This window comes from Drosophila tropicalis, unplaced genomic scaffold (assembly GCF_018151085.1).
Source record: "Drosophila tropicalis isolate 14030-0801.00 unplaced genomic scaffold, ASM1815108v1 contig_158, whole genome shotgun sequence".
NCBI classification, from domain to species: domain Eukaryota; kingdom Metazoa; phylum Arthropoda; class Insecta; order Diptera; family Drosophilidae; genus Drosophila; species Drosophila tropicalis.
The window spans coordinates 2,797,501-2,810,253 of NW_027172602.1; the positions used below are offsets into that span (position 1 = coordinate 2,797,501).

The window sequence follows — 12,753 nt, forward strand, 5'->3', positions numbered from 1 at the left end:
ATCATTATATATATTGTATATTGTTTATGTTTAAATGTTTATAGTAACATTTGCATGTTTTAGATATGTGAAAATTTGTGTTGCAATATTCCTTGGCTTAATTGAAATTGAAAGACAAAATGGCTTAATTTTTAAAAGATTTCCCGAACCCTTCTAGAAGCTCAGAATCCCTTGGCCCCCCACACACATACACACTTACACTGTTCCTAGTGGACTCTTTCTAGCCTATGTATTTAATATTTTATTTTGGTTTTTCTAATTATAATATTCATTTCAAAATTCACAGTTCTTGCGTAACTTTAGCTCTCCAATGAGCGCCATGGCTGCAAATCGATGCCCCACACCGTTTGCGTTTCCATTCACACCGCTGAGTTTGTTTGATATTGATCCGTCCAGAATTTTAAGCCTGTTACATCATCAGACCTGGCTGGCCGAAGAGGCATTACGGTGGGTTTTTATTAAAAGAAAGATCAGAGTTATCAAAACAATTGACCATTTCGTTCAGACAATTGAAAAAGAAACATCATGAACTAAGAACTAAACTGTACTTAAACTCTAAATGTTTTTGTCTAACAAAGATGATTCGAATTCATGTAGTAAATACTAGGGTTACAGGCTATATATGGTTTAATTAGTCATTTAATTTGTCATTTGTTTCCTTTGACAGAACACGCAGTCTTCTATCAGTCCCCAAGGATTTCTCCCACCGTTTTACCACCTTAAGCGATTTGCTGACCAAAGATTATCCAACTATTGGTAGCCAGCAATCGACTTATACCAAACAGTCCACACCGAATCCCACAACGAACCGTTCCAGCGATATACAGTACAAACAACAGCAACAGCAACATCAACCACAACAGCCTCAAGCCTTCAATATGCGTTATCCAACGCCCACAGCATTCTATCAGCAGCAATCGAAGGGAACCAAGTCATCGCCATCGCCTCAACAAGTGGCCACTAGTTCAACGACGACAGGAATAACTAGCATACGAGAGGATGAGGGTAAACAACGTAATGCATCCTCAACTGCTGCGGATAGCGATGAGGTGACAATTGTGGAGCTGCCAAGCGAACGTAGTGCCCATTTGTATAAGGAATCGCTGGAGCAACTACTACGCCGGCGAGCGGCCAATAGCAGTACACCTGGATCGGTAACTGGTTCAGGATCCGGTTCCGGTTCGGCATCAGCATCGGCATCGACCTCAGCCTCGGGCATTGATGCCAGCAATTTGAGGCAATATTCGCAACTATTGCTATCCGGTGCGGCCACTCCGGCCAGTTATACGGACACATCGAGCAGCTGCAAGGAGAAGAGCTCCTCATCGTCTACCTCATCCACACCACCGCCAAGTTCTGCCATATTGGCCCAGCATCAGCAGCTAAGCCAGATGCTCAAGAGTCCCTCGGACATTTGCTCATCCCTGTTCAGTGAGCCCATCGAGGAGGAGACCCGCTGTGTTGTGTGCAATGCCCATTTTCCCAATGTCTGGCTATTGGAGCAGCATGCTGCCCTCCAGCATCCCCATGTCGGTCCCGGGGAGGAGAAGCCCTTCATATGCGAACAATGCGGCCAATCGTATCGCTATCGCAGCGCCTATGCCAAGCACAAGGAGCAGAATCATCGTGCCCGTTTGCCAGCCGATAAGCTCTTCACCTGTGATGTCTGCGGCATGCAATTTCGCTATCTGAAGAGCTTCAAGAAGCATCGCCTCAATCATGCCCTGGAGCGTTTGCATGGCAAGAAGAATGTCGGCGCTGTGGGTCGACTAGCCTCCTCGTCGACTGGAGGACTGGGTTCAGTCGGCATGTCGTCGGCTGTATCCGCAGCATCCGTATCAGCAGTATCGGCGCAATTGGATCAAGATGTTGTGACCAGTTCCCAGGAGCCAATGCTGGCCGATGAGGGCGAAGATCTGCGAATCAATATTAAGCGAGAGGTTGGTGCCGAGTCAGGATCGGCAACGGGATCGGGCTCCGGACCAGTAACTAGGCCATCTGCTGACCATTTGCATCTGGAGAACTCAACACATGTCGAAGACGACAGCGAGGAGCATGAACAGGATAATACCATAGATTCGGCCGGCATAACCATGCTCTACAATGATAACAACTCGTCGGCATCTGCCTCGACGAGCGCCACCGAGCCAAATATAAGCAGCTCCGATGGCATTAATAGTACAAACAAGCGGGTAAGCCGAAACTCTCCTTCCCATCATTCAGTCCACTTGGTATCCAGCGCAGACAGAGTTCGCAGGAAACTGTTAGAAGGCTCAAGTCAAAATGTTGTGCATACTTTTAGGCTGCCAGCTGCTGCTGAGAGACCTCAATTAAAATTGTTACTAAATTTGATTACTCAGGCTCTATTCGAAAACGCAAATTACATTTTGCAATCAAAAAAAAAAAAAAAAGAATCAATTTATTTTAATTGAGGAAAAATAATTCAATTGAAAGCCTTTTAGCTTGCTAAAAATATGTATTTGTTAGGAAAATTGATTTAAAATGCGATTTATTTTGCTTTTCGTTTAGTCACGTCTGCACCACTTGGAAACGGATCCCTCCTACCATCACCACCATCATCACCATCAACATCAACAACAACATCATCATCAGCAGCAACAACAGCAACAGCAACAACAGCAACATCATCACCATCAACAGCAGCAACATTTGCCAGCACATCTAACACATGTCTCACTGCCAATGGGCAATGCTGCCACCGCTGGAACCTCTTCCGTTGCAGCTGCAGCCGCCGTGGCCGCCGCCGCCGCCGCTGCTGGTGCCAATTCTGTTTCAGGATCAAGCACCGCCGGCGGAGGCAGTGGAAGCGGCAACAGCAGTGGCATTAGTTCGCTTAGCTCTCTCACATCGCTAATCAATGCCGAACGCATACCGAATGAACAATTCTTGGGACTTAATCCACAGGAGGCGTCCATATTGAATTTTTACGCGTCGACGCGGCTGAGCGACAGCGCGACAAGCGGTAAGTAACAATCCATTTGAAACTTGAACCCGTTAAGTCATTGCTAATGGTTTTTGGTGTTCTTCTGCAGACCTGCCACCTCACGATTCGCTTGTCCATTCTGCGGCAAGTGCGTACGCTCCAAGGAGAATCTCAAATTGCATGTACGCAAACATACGGGAGAACGTCCGTTCGTTTGCCTATTCTGTGGTCGCGCCTTCGGCGGCAAATCGGATTTGACGCGACACTTGCGCATTCATACGGGTGAGCGTCCGTATCATTGCGAATCGTGTGGCAAATGCTTTGCCCGGGCGGACTATCTGTCCAAGCATTTAACGACCCACATTCACAATGCACCGCGCTGAGATGAGGCGCGTAGGAGGAGGCTCCTACGCAGATAAGGCCCGCGACTCCGCCCCCAGCCACTGGCCCCAAGAACCCACCCCCCTCAACAAAAGACCACAACCACCTAAACTAACCCAACAACAACAGCAACAACACAACAAAACAGGGTGGAGCACAAAAAGATGGAATATAAAAAAACAGAGAAAAAACCCAAAAAAGGAAAAAAAAAACAACCAACAATCGAGGCATAAATTACAGGAAATTTATGTATAGATATAATTTTCTTTTATTTTTGAATCAACAATTACAATTTTCTCTTAGGTCGTAGGTTTTCTTGGTGCAAAACTTTACGAGAAGAAAACGATGAAGACGAAGAAGAGCATAAAACCCAAAAAATGAAAGGGGAAAAAACACAAAAAAACAAAAAAAAAAAAACACATTGGCAACTAATTAGCACACGGGTATTCAAGTTTTGTATTAAGGATCATAACTAAGTAATAATAATTGTAGCAAAAAGTTTATTTTATTTTAGGGTTTGCTTAAGTCAACAGAAAAACTAAGCAGAAGAGAAAGGTTTTTGTTTAAAAATTTATTTTCTATTATTTCTAATGATGTGTGAAATAGTCTAGTAACGAATTCTGCCGTTTTTTTTTTTTTTTTTTTTTGTTTTCTTACAATAGATTTACAATGACATTTTACACTCAGACAGATATTGATTTCCATAGAACAAAGTGAAATAGTGAAATATTTGTACCTTAAATACAACAGAAACAAACAAACAAACAAACAAACAAAAATAGTTCAATTAACAAATAAGTGAAGATTCCAATAGTAATTTCCATAATTTGTTTAACATAAAATCATCAGATCGTTAGATCGTTTCCCCTTGTCCCATGTGGGAAAATTTTTTAAACATTTTTTGTGGTTGAAAAAAAAAAATGCAATAAGAACGAACGAACAGGTTACCTACAAAAATCGGTTTTTTAGTTAAGTAATAACCAATACATATACACACACACACATACACCTACACATAGACACACATAAAGTAACAGGAGATTCAGGAGAACCATCTCCATGATGGAACGAAAATCAAAAACAAAACAAAAAACCATAGAGGCAAAACTGATGAAAATATGATAATGATATGATATGACATATATACTATATATATATATGTTTATAAAGATTTATGAGGCGCAAAACCATATGAGGGCTAAGCAAATTTTGGGTGGGGGGGAGGTATAGGGGTAGGGGGAGAAAGATAGGAGAAAGGAGGCTAGGGAATTTTTATTGAATTGTGAGAGAATGTTTAAAATGGAGATGAAATTTGCAATTTTTTTTTGTTTTTGAGGTATTTTGCAAGAAGCTAAAGATAAAAAATATACATACATACATAGTTAATTACTTAAATACATACTTACCATAACAACAACAACAAAACAACAACAACAAAATCAATACCTACTTGTACTTGTAAACGACAAGTATATGCTGCAACCACCGTCAATAGTTTAATTATTAGAATTATTATTGTTTATTTTGTGTAACTAACAATATAGCAACAATAGCAGTTAATCGACTTACTTTTTTTTGTTTACTTTACAATGAAACAACAACAACATAACAAACCTACAACAACAACACAAACTAACTGTGATTACAAGAAGTTAAAGAAGAAAACAAACAAACAAAAACAAAAAACATTAAAAAATATACCTAAAACAAGAATAGTTTATAAAACAATAGCAAAGCTAGCAAAAAAAAAAAAAAAACAAAAACAAAAAAAACTAAAAACAAAATAAATGAAACGAAACGAAAAAGAGGAAAAACAAAAACAATAGACGAAATGAAACAAAATGTGCAATTAAACAATAAAAATAATGAGAGAAAGAAAAGAGAAAATAAATATGAAAAACTAATAGGACAAATTAACTAAGAAAGATTGCTAAAAAAAAAAAAAAACAAAATACAAAAAATCTTCAATTTGTTAGTCGCTTATTTCTCAGTACAGCCACCAAAATGCAACACACACTCAAAAGAATACAACAACAACAACAACAACAACAACAACAAAAAACATGTAACTGAAACAAAACAAAACAAAACATTTTTGAACCAAGAACATCGAATTAAATTGTAAATGTCCTTCGCCAGAATGATGATCTAATAACCTTACATATTAAGCAAGCAACAAAACACACACACACACACACACACACACACACACACACACACACACACACATTTAAATGGAACGAAATCAAATTTCACAATTTATAATTTATTTATTATAATATTTCTACATATATATGTATATACATATATAGAATTTTTAGTTTTTGAATTTGTTTATCATTTGCGCAAAGAAAAAAAAAACAAAGAGAAAAAAGAAAGGATATCATAGAAGAAAACATTTTTGGAATGGCGTGGAATGGAAATGAAATGAAACGAAATGGGAAAAGTAATTGCATAACTTTCACTGTGCCAAAAAGTTTAAAGTACCTCATAATTTAAAAATAAATATAACAAATATAAAGAAACATAATGAAAGAAAATGAAAGACAATTAGCACATTAGACACACACACACACACACACACACACACACAAACACACTCAAACTATAAATCGAAAAAGAAAACATTCATTTATTTCATATTTAAAGTACATACCAAATAGCTAAAGTCCACAAACACACCTCGGCCAATCCGGGGAAACACTTTTGCATTCCATTCGCGTGTTTCAATTGGCCAACAACCAATGCCACAATATTTGGAACATTGACAAATGGAACAAAATTGAATCCTGGAATGAAACAGTCGAGGGAAGTGAATGAATGAAGATTTTCGAAACGAATTCTCAAATTTAATTTGTTGTTATAAATCTTGTTTAAACCGAATTTGCCAAAACCATGACAAAAAAACCAAACGCACACACACACACACACACACAAAAGAGGGTATATTGTAATGTTTCATTTAAACAAAAACGGGAAAACAATCTATTAAAATAGGTATACATACATAATATTTAAATGATTATTATTTTTTACGTGTTATTTTTAAAATGCTTTCTCTCAACCTCTTCTCTAATAAACAAGTGTTCAATATACAAATATATATACATATATAATATTTTTTTTTTTTTTCTCCTAAGTAAGAATATGATTTTGTGATAGTTTCTTCAACTAATTCAATGCACAGTTTTTTTGTTAAAACTTAAAACTAAACATAATTTACATAAATTTTCATAAGAAAAAAAAAGACATGACTCGTTTTTTTTTTTTTAATATTTTTGTTTGTTCATTTCAAATACCAAAACTAAGCTGGGTGTCTTTTAGCAAATGTTCTTAGTTTTTAAAACATACAAAAAATTAGTTTTTACTATGCGAACAACAACAACAACAACACTGCCTTTTGTAAAGCACAAAGAAAAGAAAAACAATACAAAAACTAATTTTTTTGTACTTTTTTTCTATTTTTGTTTTGAAATTATCCATTAGCATACACACACACACACACACACACACACATACAAATGCATATACTAAATCTTAAAAAAAAAAAAAAAAAGGATAAAGAAAATGAAAGAATGAAAAAAAAAAAACCACATCACTTTTGGCTTTCCCTTTTAGTTAGTATACCCATTTTTACCCTTCTTTTTTTTTTTTTTTTTTGCTCGAAATTTCATTCAAAAATTTATGCTGTGAGCCATGTATGCGAAACATTATTATTATTTTTTACGATTATTATAATTAATATTATTATTGTCCCCATTTTTTTTTTTTTTCTGTATTTAATAAACTATTTTGATTGTATTTATAAATAAAGTTTTTTTACATTGACAATTTTGCATGATTTTGAAATCAATTTATTATTTTGGCATTTGTTTACCATTCGAAAGGGATTGAACTTTGAGTATTTTTAGATATGTAAAAATCATTCATTTCTTTTAGGTAAATGAATACTTATTCTATTTACTTTATTCGGTTATATTAACATTCAATTCAGTCGAGTATTGAATGAAATGAACATCAGGATTTGGAGTTATTCAAATTTAAAGAGCAAATGTCTAAAGTGGCTATTCGAATATACTCATACTACTCTCTATTATTTGCAATGTGTTGAGCTCTTAATTTTTTCATCCATAAACTGTACAAAAAAGGACTTTGATTATGAATTGTTTATCGTTTGAGTATATTTGGTTCAATTTCATTTTGTGGGATGAGTTCTTAATCTTAGTTGATCATTGAAGAAATTAAATTTATTCATTAATCTTATTAACTGAACACACAACTTATGACCGCCGATTTTGAATAATTTTTCAAACACAAAACTAATTCATTAATTCATAAAATTGGACATGAAAAATGAAAGCTTACTTAGGATTCTCTTCACACAAAACCAAAAAGAAAAAAAAACAATTTAAAAACAAAACGAAAAAAAAAACCTAGACTAAGCAAAAAAAGCAATATTATGAATCATGAAAAAAAAAAAAAAAAAAAAGTTAATTCATCTAAAGAAAACGAAAACAAAAAACCCATAAAAAGGAAGAATGAAAAATAATTCTTGAAAATATTTCAATATATATATATATAAATTAATGTAAAAATAATTGTTTGATTTTTTTTTTTTTTTTTTTTTTGAGGTATTGTGAAGCAACTGAAAAAAAAAAAAAACTTTTTTGGAGGGATTCAAGACTCTTATTTGGTATATATGTACATGGCATAAATTATATTAAAAAAAAAAAAAAAACTATCATCTATATAATATATATATATATATATATATATGTATATAGACAAACTTATAGTTATACATACACACACACACAAACACATATACATATACATATATATATATATAAAACCAAAAAACAAAAAGGAAATTAAAAGTGTTTTTTTTTTTTTTGTATTGCATTAAGGATTAAGGCATATGCACAACATGCAGGAAATACGTGTAACAACAAAATATTACAAAACCTAACAACGAAACTTTTTGGCATTAGAAAATGCATTTTAACAAAAACCAAAACCAAAACAACAACATTTAAGCCAGATTATAAATTTAAATACATAGATATATCTATATACAGATTACATTAATGTATGTACATGTGGTTTTCGGTGTCTATTACTTACATACATATAGATTTAGATATATATATATACATACATATATATCTATAAATATATATACATTGAATATACATAGTTATATATACAAGATATCTATACACAGTCTAGCAATGATCGATCTATCAGACATTTTTTTTTGAAACAAAATGATCAATGTTTATTTGAGAGAAACGAAAGAACCCAACAAAACCAAAAACAAAAAACTAATCGAAAGGTATTCCCCCCCCCCGTCCCACAGGCTCCCATACACACACACACACACATCTATTCCCATGTTTCATTAAGGCTACAGGAGCAAAAGCTGGCCTAGACATAGGCCCCCATCCCCCTCTTCTCTTCTCTTCTGGCCGAATTGAAACATTTTTAATGCAAATATACAAAAAAAAAACAAACAAAAAAACATACGATTTCATTAAAAAATAAGACAATTCCAAGGTTTCACTTGCATTAACAAAAACCAAAAAAAAAAAAAAAAAAAAAAAAAAAAAAAACAAAGGCAAACAACAAATACAAAGAAAAGTTTAATTTAATTCGAGCACTTAATCATTTATTGTAGTGAAAAGTAAGAAAAATGAAAAAACAAATCAATGTGTTTGTTTGTTTTTCTTTTTGTTTGTTGTGTTTGAATTCTGTCTTTTCCTGGTTTTTTAGTTTTTTAGTTTTTTCTTTAATGGCCTCATGTAAAACTCCATTTTCCAAATTGTTAACAACAACAACAACCATGTAAATAAAAGAAAGCAAAAATCAATTACACACACACACACACACTCACACACAATATTTCACATATAAATGTATGTATAAACTAAAAACTATGTAGTACATACAATAAATACATATATATATATAAAATAAAAAAAAAATATATATATATATATATTTTTCGGTGTTAGTCGTCTTTTTGAGATTTTTACAAAACAAAAGAGAAAAAATTAAACTAAAAACAAAAAAAAAAAACAATATAAATTATTTCATTGTTGATGTTGTGAGCGAAAAAAAAAAAAAAAAAAACAGAACAAAAAAAAAAATATAGTAACAAAATAAATAAATTATATTTTTCCTCTCTCTCGAGATCTCTGTCTCTCTCTCTCTCTCTCTCTCTCTCTCTCTATCTATACCTTTAACTACGAATATTTCTCTCTCTTACACACACACACACACTTTAAACTGTCTCTGTCGTTGTGTGTGTGTCCCATAAAAATAAAAATGAAATATTTATAGAAATTTACATAAATATTTAAGTAAGAATTAAGCAAACGAAACGCAAATGTTTCAGCTTTTTTTATATATACATACATACATACATACATATGTAGATACACACACACATACATATATACATATGTATGTATTAATGATCTTTGGTGTCTACAATGAAAACAAAAAAAATTTAAAAATTTAATATGAAGAACTAGCAATAATTCTGAAATGACCTCAATCAAATATTTTTTAAATTTTATATATTTTAATCGTGTCCAATAATAATTGAAATATTAAACTAAAGAATTAAAACTAAAAAAACTAAACGTCTGTAAATAAACTAAAGATAGTCAAATCCGAGCAAAAACAACAAAAACAACAACAAAAAAAAATGTAACACATTAAACAAAACAAAAAAAAGTCTCTCAAAACGAACGAAGTAAGAATGTGATATTTTTCTAAGGTGTACTGCAAACAAAAGAAAAATCAAAATAAATAAATTAAAAACAACAACAAAAAAAAAAATATATAAACTTTAAATACAAAAATATAAATTTTTAAATTTAAATGCCAGAAACAAAATCAAACAAACAAACATTACATGAGAAATAGAGCAAAAACAAAATAGGAAATGACAAAAACAAAACAAAAAGAAAAGAAAAACAAAAAGCAATAGAGACTGATTTTTAACATCAAACAACAACAAAACCAACTAAAAAATAAATAAAATTAACAAAAATTGAACATTGAATAGTAATGCAAACAAAAAAATCTGACACATTTTCCCAAAAATAGTTTCTGGTTTAATTATTTATTAATTTGTTAAAAAAAAAAACTCATGCGAACAGGTTCAGAATAATTTTAATAAAAAGTATAAGGTTTTTTTTGGCATTCATAGAAACAAAAGACAAATTGAACAGATAAAAAACAATTTTTTTTTTTTTTTTTTTTAGTTTGTCTTGAAAACAAAACCTGTCAAAAAAAAACTATTAAAACTATTTATTTTTTTGTATTAGTAACTTTTTTCATTTAAGCACATTTGAGAGTGAGATTGATATGGGGAAATGGCATGGAGAATGCAAGTGAGAAGAGAAGGAAATGGAAAGGGATAAGGAAACAATTGGCCCAAAGAAGAGAATGAGCAATGTAGGAATAAGCCAAACGCAAACAAAGCAACAGATGATACCAAAGAAAAGTAAGGATAGGGATGGGGGAAAGGGGGGTAAAGGTATTTCAGAATTGGGGACAGTTGTAATTATTTTTGTGATAAAATCAAAAGAAATCAAAAACCGACTCAACTCTTTGTCCCCCCCCACCAAAACTGAAATATGCAAGCAATTTGAGAGAGAAGAATAAATGAGCAAGTGAGTGTATGGATGAATGGATGGGAATGAATAGTTTTATGTATGTATGTATGAGTGTGTGTAGGTTATGATGTATCGAAGATGAAGATATTTGAGAAGGACTTAGAACATAGAATTGAAAAGAGAGATGGCAGATGGCAGATTGGCAGAAGATGGATTATGAAGGTGCTACGAACAAAGACGTAATTGAAAATGTGATACACTTTTTTCCTTAAAAACCTATTTATTCGACAAACAAAGGATATAATTAGAAGGACATGATGAAGTTGGCCTGAATGCGGGATGAGTAAGGGCGAAAGGACGAAGGACGTGAACCGACGGGCTACAGACATATAGAAATATATGTAAATATAAATTTTTCTTTTTTCATTGGTTTCTTATTTCTAAAATTATTTTGCTTTTTAATAACTTAATATTACGACATTTTGACAAAACAACACACACACACACAAACACACACACACGCCACACATACATCCAGAAAGCAGAAAAATACAAAACAAAAAACAAAAAATTTAAAATTGGAGAACATAAATTAATAAGCCCAATAAATTGTAAAAAATTTACACTTTAGAAAAATCTCTAAATTTTAAGCTTTCGGTGTTTTTAAACCACAACAGAATATAAAACTTAAAATTAAAAAAAAAAATAAATTTAAACAAAACCAAAAAGAAACTTTACGAAATCAAAACATTAAAAACAAAAAAATGCGAAAACAAAATTAGCGAAGAAAAAAAAAACCAAACAAGAAAATACCAAAACAAATTTACATATACATACATATATTTCGATATTACATGAAAAAAAGAAAAAAAAAAAAAAAAAAAAAAAAAAAAAAAAAAAACATTAAACAAATTTGAGCAAAAATCTTGATGTTTTAAAATTAAGCGCATGGAAAAGAAAACAAAAAAAAAAAAAAATCACACACCATACACTAAAACTTACCACAATTAACTAACAGAAACCAAAAACGAAAATTGAAAACCAATTTTTAATTTAAGTAAGCAGACGTAAAAAAAAAAAAAAAAAAAGGAAAAAACAAACCTCTTTCACTTTCGTGTCTTTGACTTAAAAACTAGACAAACAACAAAACAAAACAAACAAAAAATTTAAGAAAATATTAAGCATATTTTTAAAATGTAATTTAGCACAAAATAACATTAAAACCAAAAAAAAAAAAAAAAAAAAAAGAATTTTTTAACTACCAAAGTATTGATGTGTAAACAAAACAAAAAAAAAAAAAAAAAAAAATGCAAACTAACTAAAATTTATTCTACCTTGAAGTAGTTGAAGCGTTTTTTTTTTTTAATTTTTTTATTCTTACAATTTGATTTTACTTTTTGTTTAAACCAAAAACATTTTTTATTTTATTTTTTAACTTATACAAAACTACGAAATGCAATGCCTGCCAAAGAATTAATGTAAAAACAAATGAAATAAGAAAAATATGAAAACCAACAACAACAACAACAACAAAGAGTTCAATAAAGCCGTTCCAAACAAACAAACAAAACTAACATGAAACAAAGCAACAAAACAAAAGAAACCAAAAATTGTTTAGACACTTTTCAGTGAGAGCAGCAGATGTCAGAGGAACCATAACGAGCAAATTTTTTGCACACAAAAACAAAATAAGAAGAAGAAGATAAAAACCAAAAACAAAATAAGTAAATAACTATAAATAATTGTCGTGTACAAGTAAAACTTGAAACTTATTTGTATTAAACTAATCAAATGAAATGT

At 31.7% G+C, this 12,753-nt stretch overlaps 1 protein-coding gene across 1 annotated transcript in view; it reads left to right on the forward strand.

The window, feature by feature from the left end:
• Positions 1-4,442, forward strand: part of mamo (maternal gene required for meiosis) — an 81,010-nt gene extending 76,568 nt beyond the window's left edge. Inside the window, 5 exon segments of the mRNA XM_068303904.1 lie at positions 287-447; positions 668-2,192; positions 2,530-2,944; positions 2,947-2,983; positions 3,054-4,442. Coding sequence (XP_068160005.1) covers positions 287-447; positions 668-2,192; positions 2,530-2,944; positions 2,947-2,983; positions 3,054-3,327 — 2,412 coding nt within the window. The 3' untranslated portion in view covers positions 3,328-4,442.
• The last annotated feature ends 8,311 nt before the right edge of the window (positions 4,443-12,753 follow it).